Source organism: Chelonia mydas, chromosome 12, assembly GCF_015237465.2.
Source record: "Chelonia mydas isolate rCheMyd1 chromosome 12, rCheMyd1.pri.v2, whole genome shotgun sequence".
Classification (NCBI taxonomy): Eukaryota; Metazoa; Chordata; order Testudines; family Cheloniidae; genus Chelonia; species Chelonia mydas.
This window is the reverse complement of record NC_051252.2, coordinates 34,204,542-34,225,606: the sequence shown is the minus strand read 5'-3', so window position 1 is coordinate 34,225,606 and position 21,065 is coordinate 34,204,542. Positions and strand designations below refer to the sequence as shown.

At 42.3% G+C, this 21,065-nt stretch overlaps 1 protein-coding gene across 2 annotated transcripts in view; it reads right to left on the bottom strand.

The window, feature by feature from the left end:
* The window catches only part of ATP2C2 (ATPase secretory pathway Ca2+ transporting 2), a 44,051-nt gene that overhangs the window by 2,528 nt on the left and 20,458 nt on the right, over positions 1-21,065 (bottom strand). For both annotated transcript variants that reach the window (XM_037878096.2, XM_043526093.1), the window contains 15 exons: positions 20,609-20,684; positions 20,326-20,392; positions 17,738-17,862; positions 14,622-14,719; positions 13,529-13,630; positions 11,776-11,865; positions 10,021-10,125; positions 9,250-9,406; positions 6,755-6,925; positions 3,870-3,967; positions 3,716-3,766; positions 3,097-3,263; positions 2,421-2,489; positions 2,208-2,324; positions 1,349-1,496 (listed from right to left, as the gene is read on the bottom strand). In XM_037878096.2, coding sequence (XP_037734024.1) covers positions 1,349-1,496; positions 2,208-2,324; positions 2,421-2,489; positions 3,097-3,263; positions 3,716-3,766; positions 3,870-3,967; positions 6,755-6,925; positions 9,250-9,406; positions 10,021-10,125; positions 11,776-11,865; positions 13,529-13,630; positions 14,622-14,719; positions 17,738-17,862; positions 20,326-20,392; positions 20,609-20,684 — 1,641 coding nt within the window. The remainder of the gene's footprint in view (positions 1-1,348; positions 1,497-2,207; positions 2,325-2,420; positions 2,490-3,096; positions 3,264-3,715; positions 3,767-3,869; positions 3,968-6,754; positions 6,926-9,249; positions 9,407-10,020; positions 10,126-11,775; positions 11,866-13,528; positions 13,631-14,621; positions 14,720-17,737; positions 17,863-20,325; positions 20,393-20,608; positions 20,685-21,065) is intronic.

Here is a 21,065-nt window from a genome sequence, read left to right as displayed (position 1 = left end):
GTGGCATAAAAAGTCAGAAGCTAAAACCCTGCAGCCAAATGTACTTCTTGAAATACCTAATAGTAGGTTTCAGAGTAACAGCCGCATTAGTCTGTATTCGCAAAAAGAAAAGGAGTACTTGTGGCACCTTAGAGACTAACCAATTTATTTGAGCATAAGCTTTCATGAGCTACAGCTCACTTCATCGGATGCATTCAGTGGAAAATACAGTGAGGAGATTTATATACACACAGAACATGAAAAAATGGGTGTTATCATACACACTGTAAGGAGAGTGATCACTTATACTCACCAGCAACCACACAACAGAACCACTAACCCAGGAACCTATCCTTGCAACAAAGCCCGTTGCCAACTGTGTCCACATATCTATTCAGGGGACACCATCATAGGGCCTAATCACATCAGCCACACGATCAGAGGCTCGTTCACCTACACATCTACCAATGTGATATATGCCATCATGTGCCAGCAATGCCCCTCTGCCATGTACATTGGTCAAACTGGACAGTCTCTATGTAAAAGAATAAATGGACACAAATCAGATGTCAAGAATTAGAACATTCATAAGCCAGTCGGAGAACACTTCAGTCTCTCTGGTCACTTGATTACAGACCTAAAAGTCGCAATATTACAACAAAAAGACTTCAAAAACAGACTCCAACGAGAGACTGCTGAATTGGAATTAATTTGCAAACTGGATGGGTCATTACACAAAGTAAAACTATTTCCCCATGTTTATTCCCCACCCCCACCCCCCACTGTTCCTCAGACATTCCTGTTAACTGCTGGAAATGGCCCACCTTGATTATCACTACAAAAGGTTTTCTCCCCCCCGCCCCCCGCTCTCCTGCTGGTAATAGCTCATCTTAAGTGATCACTCTCCTTACAGTGTATATGATAACACCCATTTTTTCATGTTCTGTGTGTATATAAATCTCCTCACTGTATTTTCCACTGAATGCATCCGATGAAGTGAGCTGTAGCTCACGAAAGCTTATGCTCAAATAAATTGGTTAGTCTCTAAGGTGCCACTAGTACTCCTTTTCTTTTTACCTAATAGTAGTATTTGTAGTACCTGATATGTACATAGTATTTTTAATCTCCAAACCTCAATGAACTTTTGAAGGGAGGTTCAGCATTCTTATCTTCATATTATAGGAGGGAAACTCAGATACTGAAAGGTGAAGAGACTGCACAGCTAGTTAGTGGCGGAGCCAAGTTTCTTGACATGTTGTCCCAAGTCCTCTCCACTGGACATTCTACCTTCTGAGAAAATTGTCCTTAAAATGTGATGAATTGTGCTCCATGTCAGTGCAAACAAGATGGGATTAAATATTTATCTCACCTCTTTCCAAAAGACAAAGAGGGTCCCACTGATGATAATTATAGCAGACATAAAGATTTTCAGGATCAACGCTCTGCTGAGAATTGTATCCGTAACATTTCGAGGGGGTTGTCTGATGGCATCTTTGTCAACTGGTTCAACTCCCAAGCTTTCATCAAATAAAACAACATGTTTAGATATAAATATAGATCAGTTACATGTGTTCTAAATTTTTAGTGCTGGTGTGAGGAAACCGACAGAGCCCTGGAAGCTGAAATCTCTTGCTTAGTCGCTGAAGGTGCAAAGCATGAGAAACATTAGTGCTAGCTCCTCTGTGGTGTCATCATGCCTCAATCCTGTTCGGGATGGGTGGGATGAATGTAGGGGTGTCTGGTAAGGAGTTACTGATTTGTGCCCCAACATGTGATTTATGTTTTCGACTTGTAAGATGTTGTGCTGGATTAACAGAGGAGGAGCTGACAATCTCTATACACCGTCCCACAGGTAGATTCAGTCACAAAACCAGGGATTACAAGGCATTAAGGCTTTCTTTCAACTACTAAATAAATATATTTTGTTTTTAAAAAGCTTTGGGTGCTACATTACTGGACACAGGTTGCCACAGGCAAGAAACCCAGATGACCAAAACCCAGCTGGACCTGGGTGTGATAGGTGGTGGGTACATACAGGGTAGTGGATCCACTCCCAGTCTATGGGTGGAAGAATTTGGAGATTCCACCTCAAGACAGGTAAGGGCAAGAGGCCGAGCACCTGACCATGACAACTTTTGTTATCAAAGCCTTGTTAATGCCTTTCAAGTCGATAGAGTTGCATCACTTTTCTCCAAGGCTAATTTTGGCTCATTGTGTAATTTCATTACCTTTGAGCCGGGGGTCCATCCATTATAATGTTGATCCACAAGATCTGCATGGCGTTGAGTGGATTTGGTAAATTGAACACTGTCGACAGAGTGATTAAGCTCAATGCTGAAATGCTCCTGCAAAGCAGATGGAGCAGGAACAACACAACATTACTTCATCCAGCCTAGCCAAAAAGCTGCCCATCACTGGAGCTTCAGCCAGTGTGTACTTACGTGCTAAGCTGAAACCGGACAAAATTTTTTATATTGTAAAATATTCCCTTTCCCTCCTCTATGGCATTCCTAGAAAGGAGAGATGTGGTAATTTATAAACTGATGGGTATTCATGATATTTCATATCTAACCTAGTAATCACCTAAGAAACTTTATAGACAAGAGAACAGCCTCTTAGTTTATACTCTCCCCTTCCCTTTCATTTCAATGGAAGTCCAAATACCAGTTTAGGACAATTCTAAGATGACAGAGATATCCATACAACCGTTGGATTAAAAGGATGCTGTCAGAACTAGGAAGCCTGAGATGAGATCTGTTCATTCTGTTTTGGTACATGGACATAAGTGTACATGAGGCATATTTATGTCATTCTGACCACTCTGCCTGCTGGCTCTGTTCTTGTGAACCGCAGGGCATTACAAGCTGCAGGAGTTCTTCCTATAAGCTTCCTAGGTGAGGCAGGCAGAATGGAGCGAGGTATGGTGAACGTAATCCTCCATATGTGCCTCCAAAGACACAATGGGCTAGACCTGCAGTGGCTGTAAATTTGCATAACTCCATAGATTGCATGCAGCTTTGCACCAGCTAAGGATCTGGCCTTTGACATATTTTCAGTGCTAGTCTCATAGAAAGTCATTGCATTCAATGTCAAGAAAGTATCCGAAGTGCAACCTACATTATCGTTGAGAAGTCATCATCCACCAGTATCATGTTGGCAGCCTCCTTGCTGACATCTGTGCCTGCTTGTCCCATTGCTATCCCAATATCAGCAGATTTTAGGGCCACTGCATCATTGACCCCATCCCCTGTCATTCCCACAATGGCACCAGTGCTTTGCAAAGCCTGTGGAAATGGAGAGATGAATAAATTCAATGCCACTAGGATGGGCTCTTAATGTGAAAATAAACTATGTCCAGTGACGTTTGTAATTTATATTCCATTGCAGCAGGAGGGTTGCACATCTCAGATGGGAATATGGACTTTAGCAGCCCAGAGCTGCACAAAGTACCATGGGTAGTGCAGAGAGAAACAACTGAGATATTCTACTCAGTTAGGGGCTGGATTCCAGAAGTGCACAGCCCCCATTATTTCAGCTGACATCAAAAGGAGCAGTGGATACTTCCACTTTCGTAGATATTAAGTTGCCCATGTAATCATGGCTCTATTGTATTGACTCCTTTCAAAGAGCCCAGTCCTATTCAGCAGGAGACCCACCAGCGACATGGGCTGGAACAGGATCAGTGCCCTAGTTTGGGTTTCCATTTCATATAACAGTGTTGGGAGGCAATCTGTACCTTTATGATTTTTAGCTTGTGCTTTGGACTTGTTCTGAAGAAAACAGACACCTGGATGATGAAAAGGAAAAAAAAGAAAAAAAAAAGCCATGAGACTGATGCTATTTTAAGTGGAATCCTACAGCACTATTGGAAACAGTTTAAACAGCGTTACATTTTTGACTTCAGATGATAACTCTGACTCTGCCACATGGTCCAGCTCTTCTCCAGACATGGCTTTCAGTTTCCCATTGCTGAGTCCAATTCTCTGTCCTGCACAGAAAACCCAACGTAAGAGCAGTCCATTATCACCAGGAGTGGCTAATTATTTTCTGATTTGAAACAAAAGACCCCATTTAAGAGGGTCACAGAAAATTACTATGAGCTGGTGTCACCTACGGAGGCATGGGACAAAAATTCTCTTTCTAGGTCTCTAATGCGTCAATCATGCACTTCTTACTCATTGGGAATTTTGCATGAGTGAAGAGTTAGATGAACAGAACTGGGTGCAATATTAAGATGCATTTCCACAGAGCGTAATTTAGTTTTGCACGGGAATAACCTTCAGAGAGAGCAGGATACTTCATGTCTTTCCATTTGCAGAGTCGCCTTCTAATCGTTTTCTTTGGGTGAAAACAAGGCGGTGTTTAAAAGCCTCTGCCATGGACTTCGCAATGGAGTCATCTCCTGAACATACAGGAAGCAGAAAAGAATCACACTTGGCTAAGTATGAGGTCACTGGGCCAGACCCTCAGCTGCTGTCAATCAGCAAATTTCCAGTGATTATAGTTAGAGCAATGAAAATTGACACCATCTGAGGATTTGTTCTTCCAGTTTATGCTGCTTGCATGGTTTATTTCTAATGGCGATTTGAAAACCCTAAATGTAATAATTGGATATACAGAGATGTTTGCATGTGATGTTAAAAGAGACATTAATCCCAGCAATAACATTTTCCTCATTCGTTTAAGGGTATCAGCAGTAACTTTACATCCTCTATATTGCCGCTCCAGTGCATTTTATCTTGCTGGAAATGGATCCATACTGCTTCTGTAATTAGATCACTACAGTTAACTAGATTTGTTTCAGTGAACCAGCAAAATGACCTCATCACACATTAAGTGGCGGGGACATTTGTGTGGCTTGTCGGAAAAGGTGTGTTGTCCCTTTAAGGGCAGCTAGAGAGCCAGTTACCTGCTACATGAAGGTAGTTCCGTACCAGGTCAGCATGGGGGTGCTGACCCATGCTCCCCACCAGGTGACTGGAAGAGAAGGGGATTATTTCTGCCCACATCTGAGCAGTACAAGACCTATTTTCACCTGGGCCAGGCCGAGCAGCACGCACCCTCCCACCCATGGAAGTAGTTGAAATACCAGGTTTTGTCACAACCTGCCATGGGGGCATTATGCTAGTCATTCTTTTCTCGCGGGACAGGGAAGGAATTTTTCCATCATTGCCAGATTGGCCAAGGGGAGGTGGGTTTCTTTGCTTTCCCCACAGTGGGCTGAGAGTTTAGTCGGGGGCAAAAAATGAAAGGGGGTTAGGCTATGATATCAACTCATTATGTAAGCTTGGGGTGGACGTTCAGTGCAGGTATTCCAACGGGAATGGATACAACGATCTGATCAAATGGATTGGAAAAGGATTTAAAGGAGGTATTCTTTAAAGGATTGGGAACAATGGGAGTTCAGGGCTCCTAGGACTGGTATGGCAAGAAGCCAATGCTGTCCTCCTTTATAGCCCCCCTCTTTAACTCTTGTTCAAGGGGTGTGAGGTCCCAGTAGCAGGTTGGTTGGGGCCCAGGATGGGTACAGGGGAGGGCTCCCAGCAGCCCCCCAGGTATATGTAAATGGAATTATCCGCACTGTACAATTTTTTCTGCCAGGTACTCCCAGACATTTAGGAATAAAGTTGCAACCTAATTAAACCACACCCAGTGTCTCCTGTCCTTCTTCTGACATAGCCGGACAAAGTGAACTACTGTATAATGTCACATCTGGAACTCAAGGAATCTACTGCAACAAATCATTAATGATCTGGATGATGGGCTGGATTCCAACCTCAGCAAGTTCACGGATGACACTAAGCTGGAGCAGAGGTAGATATGCTGGAGGGTAGGGATAGGGTACAGAGTGACCTAGACAAATTGGAGGATTGGGCTAAAAGAAATCTGATGAGGTTCAGTGAGGACAAGTGCAGAGTCCTGCACTTACGATGGAAGAATCCCATGCACTGCTACTGGCTGGAGACCAACTGGCTAAGCGGCCTGGGGATTACAGTGAATGAGAAGCTGGATATGAGTCAACAGTGTGCCCTTGTTGCCAAGAAGGCTAACGTCATATTGGGCTGCATTAGTAGGAGCATTGCCAGCAGATCGAGGGAAGTGATTATTTCCCTCTATTCGGCACTGGTGAGGCCACATCTGAGTATTGCATCCAGTTTTGGGCCCCCCATTACAGAAAGGATGTGGACAAATTGGAGAGAGTCCAACGGAGGGCAATGAAAATTATTAGGGGGCTGGGGCTCATGACTTATGAGGAGAGGCTGAGGGAACTGGGCTTATTTAGTCTGCAGAAAAGAAGAGGGAGGGGGGATTTGATAGCAGCCTTCAACTACCTGAAGGGGGGTTCCAAAAAGATGATGGAGCTAGGCTGTTGTCAGTGGTGGCAGATGACAGAACAAGGACCAATGGTCTCAAGTGTCAGTGGGGGAGGTCTAGGTTGGATATTAGGAAATACTGTTTCACTAGGAGGGTGGTGAAGCACTGGAATGGGTTACCTAGGGAGGTGGTGGAATCTCCTTGCTTAGAGGTTTTTAAGGCCCGGCTTGACAAAGCCCTGGCTGGGATGACTAAGTTGGGGTTGGTCCTGCTTTGAGCAGGGGGTTGGGCTAGATGACGTCCTGAGGTCTCTTCCATCCCTAGTATTCTATGAATCTATGAAATGAAAAGAAAGGTAAATGGGCTACGTTTATCTTATGAAGGTCAATAAAATATATAAGATTTGGTGTTGGTGTGACAGACAGACAATGCAAAATGTGGGAAAATAGCTAATTGTTACCGATAGCCATGGCAGTTTCCAAGGCATCTCCAGTTATCATCTTCACGGATACACCAGACTCAAAGAGGAGTTGAACTGCTTCTTTAACTCCGGCTCTTGGGGGGTCAATTATTCCAACCAGCCCTAAAAATGTTAGTCTGCCAAGTTCTGGACCTGAAGCTAGAGCAAGTACTAAAGAGAGCAAGGGGGTGGGGGGGGCAAAGGACCAAGTTATTCCACATTAGTTTCCATATAAGAATCCATATTACATTTAGTTTGACATTTTCAAAGATTCTTAATCATACTTCCACTTTTGCAGCTGAAAATCAGGTAGTTAGGCCATGTCTAGTCACAAATTTATCTGGGCTTAATTGGACAGGTTTACTTATACCAGTGCAACTTTTGTGTGTGGATTCTCTTCTCTTGGTTTAAAACTCGGTTTCTTGGTTCAGGTTGAGTCTCTACATTTACCAACATTGGTAAAAGAGCGCCTACACACAGAGGTGCACCAATTTAATTAAACTTCTGCATAGACCAGGCTGATTGACTGGAGCTAACGCAAAATAAGCCACACTTAAATTAAAATAAATGCCTACCCAGAGGCTTGCATCAGTTGAACTAAATCAGTTAAAAATCATACCTTTAGTTAAGCCCACACAACTTTCCAGGTAGACAAGGCCGCAAACATTTAGATGCTGTAATTTGCGTCTAAAAATCTAATTCTACATTTCTTGAATTTACTGCATTGATTTACAGGTGTAACTTTCAGAATACTTCATCAGATGTGTGTATGAAAAAGTGTTTTAAATGATCTTTCTAACCCATCACAAGCTCCACATCAGCTGCTTGGGCCAATCCCTTTTCTGCAGGGTAGTAATTAAAGATTCATACTGTGAAATCATGGTGATGGTCTCGTGTCATTTGCTTTTTGTAACTTGTGAAATTTATAAATATTCAAAAATACATATAAATGTATATACAAGCGAAGGCCAAGGGGTGGGATGGACCTGATAACAGTCTTCAAACCTCTAAAAGATTGCTATAAAGACAATGGTGGTCAATTGTTCTCCATGTCCACTGCAGGACAAGAAGTAATTGGCTTTGTTTGAAGCAGGGAAGATCTAGGTTAGAGATTAGGAAAAACTTTCTATCAGATAGTTAAGTACTGGAATAAGGCTCTAAAGGAGGCTGTGGAATTCCTGTCACTGGAGGTTTTTAAGAACAGGTTAGACAAACACCTGGCAGGGATGGTCTAGATATATTTGGTCCTGCCACACCACAGGGAGATAGACTAGATGATCTCTTGAGGCTCCCTTCACATTTCTCTGATTCTATATAGTCTGTCTGTGGGACATACGTTGACATGAAGTAAGAGTCAAACTGAGGGCTAGATATTTCCCTAATATTAAAAAAATCAACCAACTTCCCTTGTAAAAACTCGATGCTGAAATATAAGGGCCGGATCCCATTCCCAGTGAAATCGATGGGAGGGATTTCAAATGGGGCAGCAGCAGGCCCACAGGGCTAAATCCTGAAATCCTCACACAGACTATGCTGAGTCTTTGCAAAGGCAAGATTCCCATTGGCTTCCACGTATCACTTCCAAATGTGCTTTTTGTTGCTGTTGAAATAGCTTCTCTGACCAAAACCTGGCTCCAGAACAGACTATGCAAGGTACAGTGTTCAGTTTGTTAGTGACAGCATTAACCTATGTCTCAGACGATTGGAATTGTTTGTGGAGGAAAACTGTTCACACTCTCCAGTGGTTGCGTACAGTTCCTTTGCATTTCACGGATATAAAACACCAATAAAGAAAGATTTTTATGAGAAAATGATCAGTCAACTCACAAGGCTCTTGGAAACAGAGGGGAAATATAAAAATATAAAAAAAAAATATAAAAAAACAGGCCTGATCCTGCTGCTGTTACTCATATGAGTAATGACAATAACTGGCACTATATTTTCTAACAGTCCCCCCAAACACTCCTTAGTGTTAAATAGAGCTCTCATTTTACATGGGAGATCTGAAGCAGGTAGGTGCTGTGACTTGACTCAAGACACAGAGAGTCACTACCAGAGTTGGGCCTGGAAATCAGGAATTCCTGGCTCCCAATCTGTGCTGATTTCCCTAAAACACTCGGCCCTTCCTTGGGACGACTAACATGAGTAAGGGCCAAGTGACCGATCCTTTTATGTTCCATTATGCAAGAACAATTTGCACCTGATGCTTTTTACAGTGGTCCAGATCCTCTCCTGGCCAGTACTTTTAGAGACAGCAAGGACACTGGCAGATGCCTGGTTATTGCTAGATGGAGAAGAATTCCATGGGGTGAAAATGGGGGGTTGTTCTCACTGAAAAGGACTTTGCTGCTGCTATATAAAGACTCATCCCACTCCTGCAACTTGTGCATGAGGCGCTAGAGAAGCAAAGAGTTGTTATTAATTATTATTATTACTATTATTCGAAAACAAAGTTAGGATAACCTGTAAGCTTAAAGGATGCAATACTAACTGACCCCGCAGGCCTAGAGATCCCATTCTTCTCTCTTCCTGGACGTAGGAGGCTTTCTGCTGTGGCGTGAGAGGCAGTGGGATGCCACCATTGTTGTACATGGTACAATACTGAATAACTTCTTCAAAGGCTCCCTTCATAAAATAAACATCTTCCTGCCCCTTTAAAATAAGGAGACAAGCTACGTCATTAAAAAATATTGACAAAGTTAAACGCTTTGCATCCGAGATGTGCAGGTTCCCTTGTGTGTGCCATTATCTATCCCATAAAACACATGGACACACGCCTCTTATAGAATGCGGCATTTATGTGGAATGAATCTGAGTGACCCTGGTAGTGAAAAAGTGTTTGTTTGTTTTTTTAAATAGAGAATAAAATTAACTCAGACAATTAAAGCAGGCAGGGAAACAAAAGGAGGCAGTTTCTCAGAAATGTTGTCCATTTTTTCCCATTGAAATTTTGGTGCAAAAAATCATTAACACTTTTATTTTATTTTATTTTTAACTAGTTTTACAGCTGTTTGCAAAACAGGATGAATTTTTCTCAAACATTTACGCTGAAATCTCGTCCTGGTTTTTTCAGTGCTATCCACGTCAAAACAAAATGTCTTTGAAATGGTGGCTTTTGAAAATTATGATGTAATTTATGAAAGCACCATCTACCTGTGTCTGAAACCCTTTGTATGGCTGTTGCCTAAGAAACTTCACTTCATTTCCATGGATATTCACATACAAGATAGTTATATAGACTGATTTCATGTTTCCTATTGTTGTACCTGATTTTTCAGCATGCATTTTACTGCCATCCACTTTTGCTCCGAGCTAAATGGAATTTCCTTCTTTCTTATATAAATATCTTTTATATCTTCACTTAGTTCCATCTAAAATAAGGAAATTAAGAATATTACTGAAATACGAAACAATGCCAGTTTTTGCACATGCTCTGTATAGCACTTTTACGTACAGTGAGTTACCAACATTAAACAATGATCACGTCTTTATGCAGTACTGTTTTACAGATGAGGACAGAGAAGCAAAGAGAGAGATTAAGGCCCACAGTTTCAGAAGCATTTGCTTATCTGGGCTGCCTAATTTGATATACCTTAAGCCTGTGTGGAGGTTTGTCTAAAAGCTCTGTGCTAGGAATTATTTTGCGGAAGTTCTATGGCTACGCAGAAGGTCAGACCAGAAGATCCCAATGGTCCCTTCTGGCCTTGGAATTTATGAAAAGCCCAGTTTTCAGAAGTGATGAGTAGCCATGATGCTCATTGACTTCATCTGCAGTTGTGGGTGTTCAACTCTGAAATTCAGGGCCTTCGTGTCTTAATCTGGGAACTCAGAAATTAATGGACATTTATGAACATTTAGGCCTATGTAACTTTCCCAAGTCTGTGTCAAAGCTCAGAATAGAACCCAAAATTCCTGACTCCCGGTCTTGTGCTTTAAATTACAGGACCATCGTTCTGTTGATTCGTACACATTCCACCCTTCGAAAAAGAGGAAGATTGCAAAGAATGGGCAGTGGTTTCATTTATTTCTTATAGTCTCAGCTCAGAAAGGAACTGAACTCCAAAAAGCCCCCTCAGAGTGTTCCTCTAGGGAGCTGACAACTTGAAAAATAATTCAGTTGAAAAATACATTCTGTCCAAATTGTGACACATTGATTCATATTTAACATGCTGAATATCATGTAGTCAAATAAGCCATGCCCTGCACTGATGTTGCTATATTCCGAAGGTTCCATTTTGGGGTGCGTTTCCTGTCACTCTGGTTTCGAACGCTTTGTAAAAAAAAACAAACAAACAAACAAACAAAAAAAAAACCACTCGGCTCTGATACTTTTCCAAATCACAGTGGTAGCATTCACACAGGTGAAAGTGACTACATGAGGTGCAATGCAGTGCTAAATCAGGCCCATTGTTTGTGGTAGACAGTATTTTGCACTCTACACAGGAAGGTCAATAGAACAATCAATAGAGTTCTTTGTTTTTCACAACTGTAGGAAAAAAGGTAAGGAAGTAACAGATTGACAAAAATACAAGAAAACTCTCTGCCATGACTTCTAATTTGGCTTGTGTTTGTTCATTTGTCTGCTGTTTCCTCACTGGTGTCTGCAGAACAATGGAAAGGAGTCTGATTTCAGCCCAAAAGAAATCCATTGTGCAGTGTAACTACACAAACCAGCCAAGTAAAACCATTATTGCTATAGCATGGAAATGCTCTGTGAAGGTGTTTGCCTGTGGCAGCAGGCATAGATGTGTGTGTGTGTGCGCGCTGGGGTAGAGGGGACAAAGATTCTTGCAAGAAGGACCAAAAAGAAGCAAGAAGAATCTGAAGTCAGTCTGTTCAATTACTGACTGCAATAGATAATGTCCAGTGAATTCAGCTTATTTTGCAAGTTTCTGGGTTACTAAAGGACCATATTCTCTTTCTCCCCAGCTCATATAAGGGAGCTATTATTTTACTACCTACACAGAACCTGACCCTAGCTTGAAGAAATCTGCAAAAGAAACAAATATAAGAAACCCTACCTTCATCGCAAGAGCAATAAGGGCTCCCTCCGTTGGCTGGCCCATCACAGTATTTTTTCTGATAATAGCATTATTAGCTACACAGCCAGCCTAAAAGTGATATATTTGCATACATTATTTTTATATGAAATATTATACGTTACATATCTCCCTCTAACTAACTGGTAAGATATTGCAGAGCTAGAATGGCTGCATTGTGACAGCTTCCTGTTCATGTCAAGGTGAGCTAAACTAAGGAGGTGGGATCCAGATCCAGGATAGGTTAAAACCCAAGGTCAGAATTTGGCATCAAGGTTGAATCTGAGGGCTAAGGGTCAAGTTCAGTGGCACAGCCATCGCGTAATATTTTGGATCAAAATACCAGCAATTTCACAAGATGGCTCTTGTACTTTTCCCACCAGTTTGAGGAGCTTCCAAATCAGTAGAACTGGTAAAAATATTGAATGTTGGGGTACGTAAGGGTTAAGTAAAGACCTAGGTAACTGCTAGCACGGTATTAGGGAGGAAGGCACGGGAAGGCACCGTCTCTTTGCTTGATAGATAAAGTGCTACCCCTCTCCCTTCCCTTCTCCATGTTAAGGATTGATAAGTGAGGCAGCTGCATAAGGAATGTGGGGATCTAAAGGATACCTTTTGGGTAAAGCAGGGTTATCTCCCTCTCCCGTCCTTTCCCAGCTACATAAATGAGCTCAGGGTCATGGCCCCTTCCTTCCTTCCCTGCAAACTGCTGATCAGGGGAAACTTGTGGCTACAATTACTGCAGAGAAATGCATCTTCAAAGTAAAAATGTCTGTAGGATATGCTTAATGTTGTAAACAGTAAATAGAGGCAGGAATAATTATATTCCTGGTATGGGTGTTCATATTACTCAATAAGGGTTTTGGAGGCATTGTAGTAAATGTAGGTATTTATATACTAACTTAGATAAAAGGAGTGTGCTGTAACTAATTCAGTGGTTACTCGACAATTGGGTCGAGGGGAACAAGTATCGCAATAAAGAAGCCCATCTACTCAATCCGCCCCGGGTCCGCCTGTCCCTCTTCTAACATTTAATCTTTCAAATTTTGAAAAATGAACATGCAAATGTTGGACTACATTTTCATGATTTCCCTCTCTTTGAATCAGCTCTACAAATCCAACCTGGAAAGACTAGTCCCTTCTAATTGTGGCTCTAACATGCAATATAAATCTGAGGGGTGGGTTTGGATCAACCCCTTCCCAAAACTGAAAGGCGATTAAATCTGAGGTTCCAGTTCAGGCTATTTGCATATGCAAGTATCTGATTTCCACATACAATTGCATGTGCAAAATTAGTGGTAAAAATTGCACAGGCATGTCTATGAAAATCAGATCCCCAGTACCTTCTGAAATGAGTGAAGATTCTGCCTAACCAGCTGGCTGTATTTTGGAATTGCAGCTACTCTACACAAACAAAAACTAATAAAGTTAGTTGCTCCTTGTTCTATGCATCACCACTGCATAAACTCTTATCCAAAATTGCAAAGCATTTCTGCAAGCCAATGTTTCTGGCTTCTCCCTAGATATTTCTGATGATTGTCACCTGCTATAAACCACTGTCATGTCTGATATAGTAACTGCCCAAAACCCTTCTCTAGGTCCTCTTGCTATAGCAAGGACATGCTCAATTAGAGTCAATAAAAGTGCAGTTTCAGTAACATTCATCGTACAAGGAGAGCATCATAAATTATAACTGAGTGGAAATGGAGTCGTTTGATTCATATTTTCTACTTACCTCCACTAGCTTTCCTACTGAGACATTGGAAAATTCCTTAATAACTTCCTTTGATGGTAACAGACACACACTTCCTTTCCCACTGTATCCAACCCCGCTCACCTGGGGGAAAATAAATTTGGAAGGTGCATACATAAAATTTCCCAGTGTCTAGCTTAAAATACATGACAATCAATATTTTCTCCTTATACAGCACAACATCTCTGGGGACATTTATGATCTATTTTCAAGGCATGCTGGGATTAATGTGTTTTGCTGGGAGCAATATTTATAGCTAAGGTGGCAAATACTGTAATAATCAAAGTGCAGTACTATCTAGGGATGAGAAAACTCACTTTGCCATCTTTCAATCCTATTTGATCATCATGGGCTTTAAAGTTTGGGTACAGTTCAATCAATGGGCCAAATTCTTAGTTAGGTGCAGCTACATTAGATTTGCCAGCTGGAATACAATATACTAACCTATGCTCCTGTTTTATGATTATTGATTGCTGAAGGTGTGATTCTCCACTGTCTTTTATGGTAGTAGTTTACACCCACTATGCACTGGTGTGATGACAACATGCAAGGCCATAGCTAATCAGGCCCCATGGCTATTTAAAAAAAAAAAAAAAAAAAAGCATCAAGTCAACCTGCTAGTAAATGGTTGAAAATGTTGAAAATGTTTCTGCTAGAAATGCCAAGAGCAGCATTAGCACTGCTGGCAGGACCATCTAAATATTCTAACATTTGTGTTTATGCTCATGATATTGCTGGGAGCTTTGTGTGCAAAGCATATGTGATTTCATCAACCACGCTCTTTCAAGTACAGCATGCTCACTTTGCGTGAGCAGCTTCTGTGACTATGGGGCCCTCATTCGGCATTCCTTCAACACCCCACGCTCCCATTCATGTCAGCGGGAATTTCAGATGCACAAGGAATAAGCCCGTAGTCTAATATAAATACACGTACATTTAGAACATCCTATATAGGAATTGACCATGCAAAGAACTGAGACTGATGGACGTCCAGGACTGGACCTATGCTAAATTAAATGTGAGCAATCTCTTGTGGGCTTGAACGATGAAGTCTGTATAATTTCATGGACCATACCTCTGCCTGGAATCCATCTGAGGTTACTAGCTGAGTGACTGTCATCTCATTGGCTGTCAAAGTCCCTGTCTTATCTGAACAGATGACATTGCAGCAACCTGATGGGAGGAAAAAATTTTAATCAGAACTAATGCAACGTGTAAATGAGCAACTAGATTAGATGCCATAGAAATGTTATGACATGTTACTTGTATGTTACAAACATGAGCCATTACTGGGCAACGACCTACGTGAGAGAAAGAACAAAATACAAAAAGCTGGGTGAATTTTCTAACCCCTCATTAAGGGCTACAGAGAAAATCAGTGCAAACATGTTTGTGCCTCTCCGGTGTCTTGATAAGGCACTGTACTACCACGTATATGGTCTGGGTTTGGGAGCTGGGAGGAGACGGCTGTTGGAAGGAAGGTTCCATCACTCTTGAACATCACATGTTGCATGGTTCAGAGAAGGCATTAATTTCTGAGGAAGCGATCAGAAGCAGCAAGATCATGCACTAATGCAGCAGCTACTGACCAGCTGGGAGGAAATATGGGAATAAAAAGACAAAAACCCCAGCAGCCGGAGACAGATGGTGAGACAATGGGTGCCCAGGCACCCAAAGACTCACTCAGCAGTTCTTCATTCTCTTGGACGATGGTGCAACGGGGATCCCAGTGGCACCTATTTTTGTTTTGGGTCAAGATGGGTTCGGTGGCCTGCTAAACCCAGGGTTGTGAGTTCAATCCTTGAGGGGGCCATTTAGGGATCTGGGGCAAAAATTGGGGATTGTTCCTGCTTTGAGCAGGGGGTTGGACTAGATGACCTCCTGAGGTCCCTTCCAATCCTGATATTCTAGTCTATTTTAAGTCCCTGCTCCACCACAAACCTTTTATGGGACCTTGGGCCAGTCATTTAGCCTCACAGGATTTGTCTACACTGCAATAAAACACCCACAGCTGGCCCGACTCCGCTAACTCAGGCTTGCAGAACCTGGGCTATAAAATTGCAGTGTAGACATCTGAGCTCAGACAGCTACTTAACAATTTTGTAGCCCCGCTGCCCAAGCCCCTCGAGTCCGTGTCAGCTGACTCGGGCCAGCTGCGGGCGTTTTGGTGCAGTATAGACACACCCTCTGTGTCTCCGTTCCCTATTTGTACAATGGGGATAAAAGCTGTTTCCTACCTCACAGGGGTGCTGTGAGGATAACTACATTGAAGATGCTGAGGTGCTTAGTTATGACAATAATGGGGGCCATAAGAGTCCCTAGGGCAGATAGAGAGGCAATTCCACATTCAAACTCTGCTTGGAAATAATAAAACATTTCAATACAAATGCAATACAATTCAACACAACACAAATTCTGGACCTGATTCTCATTTACACTAATGCCTCTTTGCACTGCACTGACAACGTGAAGCAGATTTAGAGTGGGAGTGAATTAGCCTGATGCCCATTTTAAGGCCAGTTTACACTGCTACAGCAGTACAAAGAGGCTTTCATGTAAAGGAAAATCAGGTCCTCTAATTTTAGTCACTTAAATGGAAGGAATCATTTCCCCAGAAGGTGGCAAAATGGGTTGAGCTCAGATACGGTGATGATGACGAGGGCCATACAAGAACCCAGACAGAAGAAAGGAGATTGGCCTGTGATTAAGTTAATTGCAATTTTGAAGGATTAGTGCAGAGCAAATCATTATCTTTCATTAGTCTGAATTTAATTATGCGCAGAATTAAATAAAAAGTTGAATGAAGGACAAATATGCTCTTTTCAAAAGTTTTGTGGACTAGTGTTGTTAACAAGAAGGAGAATGTTGCTCCTTGTAATGCTCGGACATTCTTCCAAAGTTCCTAGTTATTGGATGAAAAGGCCCATTCAGGGCTTGCACTTTTAGAATCCAATCAGTTCTTTATGGGGTTGGGGCAGGCAGCTCCACATGTCCTGGTGTTAGAGTTAGTGCAGATAAAATGGAGATAAGGGTGAGAGGACTCTGTTGCTGCTTAGCAAACAGGGACCCTGATCCTGGAGTCCTAACAAGGGCACAAAGGAACACGACTGCTTTCAATATCAGGGAGATAAACACCAGGGAGAGAGAAGAGCTATTTAAGCTCAGGACAACGTTGGTGGAAGAACAAATGGGGCTAAACTGGCCATGAATAAAAATTTAGGCTGGAAATTAGCAGGTTTCTTACCATCAGAGGAGTGAGGTACTGGAACAGCCTTTAAATGCAAGCAGAGGTGGCAAACCACCTAACTCGTTTTAAAATGGGATTATGAGACAGGGTTGCCTGTGATAGTCGGGGACTGGACTCAGAGAGCCAGGAGATCCCTTCCAGTCCCATGTTCCGTGTTCCTCAGTCAATGGGAGTTATATCTGTGTCATAAATGCAGGGTAAGGCTCCACAGTAGCCATGTGAAGCTGCATGATGCTGCCTTGTGGTCCTAGATGTAGTTAAATGCATTCCATCATCAGAATGGAGAGTGGTGCTCAATATAGGACATCTCCGTTTCCCTTCATGCAATGCTCCATACTAACCCATAGGGCCAGGGAGCCTACTAGGAGACAGTGATTTTGGGCGTGCCATTGTGAAGAGGAGGCAGAGGAATATCAGTGAGGTGGGCAGGTAGACAGGGAAGAACAGCAGTTGAGTTGGCCTATACCATTGTGCCAGTTGCTCTAGTGCAGGGGCAGCAGCTGCTTTCCAGCCAGGTACAGAACAGGAGAAGCATATGGACCAACAAAGTGGGAAGGAAGTGAAGAGGCGAGGCCTGGGTGCAGGGGCAAGATAGGCAGGTCTTAGGAGGAGAGAAGGGCTGGTTAAGGACAGCCAATTCCAAGGAAAGAAAGGGTGACAACAGCGCATTGGCCATTTGATCTTGGCTGTGTTCCTGGTATGCCACGTTAGTGGCCCTTGGGACTAAAGGAAGAGGATGAATAACATGGTGGAGGGTGAAGAGGAAGAGAGAGATAATTGTTAAGAATTTGGGTTATTGGGTTGCTCCAGCCCTTGGTTCAAGTCATAACACCAGTCCCCTGGGTTATCTAAGCAAGCTAGTAGCCAATTTGGTTGCAGATTTGTATAGATTGGACAGATGAATACATGGCTTTGTTTTTGGATGTGACCACCATCAGCCTTACCTAGAGTTTCTACTATGGGTAGCTTCTTCACAATCACTCTTTTCTTGGCCATCCTTAGAACGCCCAGCACCAGCGTCACCGTGACCACAATAGGTAGCCCCTCTGGGATGGCAGCTACGGCCAGGCTGGGTTGCAGTATAGCAAAAGAACAGGTTTCCAGTTACAATGGGTCACACCACAAGGCGCTGCACCCAAGCATACACTTGAACATTGCAAATAAGCATTTCCAGAAGGCACGAATGTCCTCTTGAATGTGACGGTCTGGAATGGAAATCTCGTGACTGTTGAATATTAACAGCTCACGTTCCCAATACATAATGCAATATAAATATGTAAAATAATCCTCTGCATGTCCTTCTCCATTTAAATGAGTCTGGAGAGTGAGCACAATTTTGAACATTGCCAGGGATAGTTCATTTCCTTACATCTGGGAATTTGGGATTTTTAATCTCTGAAGATGAAGGTTCAACCTTGCTTGGCAGCATGGTTCAATCATACCCACTGACCTCCTCTCCTAGATGCATCAAAGCTATTCTATTCTAAAGCTAGAGAGTTAATTCTATTCTGAGTAGCCTGGACTCCCAAAGGATCTCTTGGTGCCATAGGCTACGTCTACACTACAGCCGGGATCGATGCGCTGAGTTCGATCCACCAACGGTCTATTTAGTGGGTCTAGTGAAGACCCGCCAAATGGACAGCAGATCACTCTCCAGTCGACCCCTGTACTCTACCCCCGACGAAAAGAGTAAGGTAAGTCAACAGGAGAGTTTCTCCCATCAACCCCTGCGGTGTAGACCCTGCGGTAACTCGACCTAAGATACGTTGACTCCAGTTACGTTATTCACGTAGCTGGAGTTGTGTAGCATAGGTCAATTTACCGCGGTAGTGTAGACATAGCCTACTAGTAAACCAGACTGGCATCTGGCACTATGCATAGTTATTCCAGAGAAAATACTGACAATCATTTTATAACCCTCTGTTGTTCTGTAGCCAGCTATGAATGGGTCATAAAGGATATCTGCTATTACAAGGCAATAAATGATTATATTAAGCATAAAAACTAACTCAGGATTAAAACATCAGTTAAGGCAAACGTTTTCAAAAGTGACTACCGATTTTAATTGCCTGAATTTCCGGGTGTCAAATTTCAGACAACTCGAGTGGGCTCAGTTTCCTGGGGTGATTAGTACTAAGGCTGGCCAGAAAACAACAATTCCATTTTTCAGAAAATGTTGAAACTTTGAAATTTGTTTTCATTCTGATAAAGAGTGAAACTGAGACCTTTGGAAAAAAAATTCACAAAAAAATGCGAGCAAGAGACCCGAGGATAGCCAATAAACTGGTGGTCAGAACACTGGCTTGGGATGTAGTAGACCCAGATTCAGCCCAAACTGGAGCCAGTTGGAGCTTTGTTTCTCAGCACCTTTGAAATTCTGAGTCAAGAATTGCTGACAAACTTTTTTCTCCTTTGTCATCAGTGTCTCCCTAGCCATTGTAAGTATGAAACCAAACTACTTTAGTTCCTTCCATGTTGACCTTCATCCATATTTTTATTTCCACACAGTGCTAGATAATGAGTAATCTTAGAGCTATGGCAACACTTAAGGATCCATTTTCCAAATATTAGTCAAACAGTTGGTTTATAGTATTTGGCTAAGGGGTTGTGCACGTATTTCCATATGTCAGGCACAGATGTAACATTCCTGGCTTTATAAACAAGTCAGAGAAGGGCTAATGATTTGCAGATATAATATTCCTCTTAATTTATAGCATAGAGATAAGAATAGAAAAATGGCCATACTGAGTCAGACCTATCATCTATCTGGCCAGTATCCTGTCTCTGACAGTGGCCAGTGCCAGATGCTTCAGAGGGAATGAACAGAAGAGGGCAATTTTGAGTGGTTCATCCCCTGTTACCCAGTCCCATCTTCTGGCAGTTGGAGGTTTAGGGACAACCAGAACACAGGGCTGTATCCCTGACCATCTTGGCTAAATAGCCATTTATGGATGTATCCTCCATGAACTTATCTAATTCTTTGTTGAACCCAGTTATACTTTTGGCCTTCACAACATCCCTGGCAATGAGTTCCACAGGTTGACTGTACATTGTGTGAAGAAGTGCTTTCTTGTGTTTGTTTTAAAATTGCTGCCTACTAAGACTTTGCAGGACTTTAATGGCAGGGATCGAGGAAGGCTATGCTTATGTGGATGTCTTCTAAGGCACTGCTCAGTGGAAATATGTTCATGGCAGAATTCAGACATTAGTGAAATAATGCACCTAAATGCACCAGTCTGTTTCCCCCCCCAAAATAAAATAAAATAAAACCTCCAGCCTTCTTTTGTTCCTTCATTTCCCATTAAATGAATAATAAGGTCAGATTCCATATTCACTGAAATCAACAGTAGAACTCCCATTGGCTTCTGTTGTGCAGAACCAAGTCCCATATTAAGAGACTAACACAAGTACGGAGGTTTTTTTTCCCCCACGGAAAAAAGTCCCCTCCATTGTCTCAAGCAACTTCTTAAATGCAACCACTCAGCGGGACGTGTTTCACTGTAATAGTAAAAAAGTTCTTTCCAATCCTCACCTCACTCCAATAGTGAACATACTGAGAAGATGCTTTCCTTGCAACCAGCCAATCAGCATTATTAAACCTAGGAGAAGGGGGGAAACGCCAGTTAAAAAATGGAAGTTAAGGATCTGTGAGGGATTTCAAGATATCTTTCATCTCAAGTCATCGCAGGCTGGACACTCAAAAACTGAGGCACTCCACGTGAAAGGGTCCTTTTGAAAAAGTTGCTCCAGGGACACCGGAATACACTCATAATGGAATGGATCATAGTTTATGCAGAGCATTCGGGCCAACTCACCAATTATGCAAAAGGAGAAAAGGGTAAGTTGTTTCCCCAGTTTATCCATGCTTTTCTGGAGAGGTGTTTTAGGGGTCTGGAAAGGTGAAGAGAAAAAAACAAAATTGGTTTCTGTTATGTAAAATGAGGTGTGTGAGTAGAATCAGTAACAATAAATACAGCCATAATTATTACCACTGGAGCAACCCTAAACTGAGATTGGGGGTTTATTGTGCAGGCACTGTACACCATATACACAGTGAGAGAAAAATGTCCATTAAAGAGTTTATAATCTCAAAAGACAAGACAGAAGCATTAGTCAGTTCACAGATGGGGACCTGAGGCATAGAGAGAATAAATAACATGCTCAAAGTCTTCAAAGTTTGTGGCAGAGCTGGGACTTGAACCCAGCTCTCTTAAATCCTACTGCAATGCCTGAAGCTCATGACCACCCTACCTACAAACAGCCATTTGACTT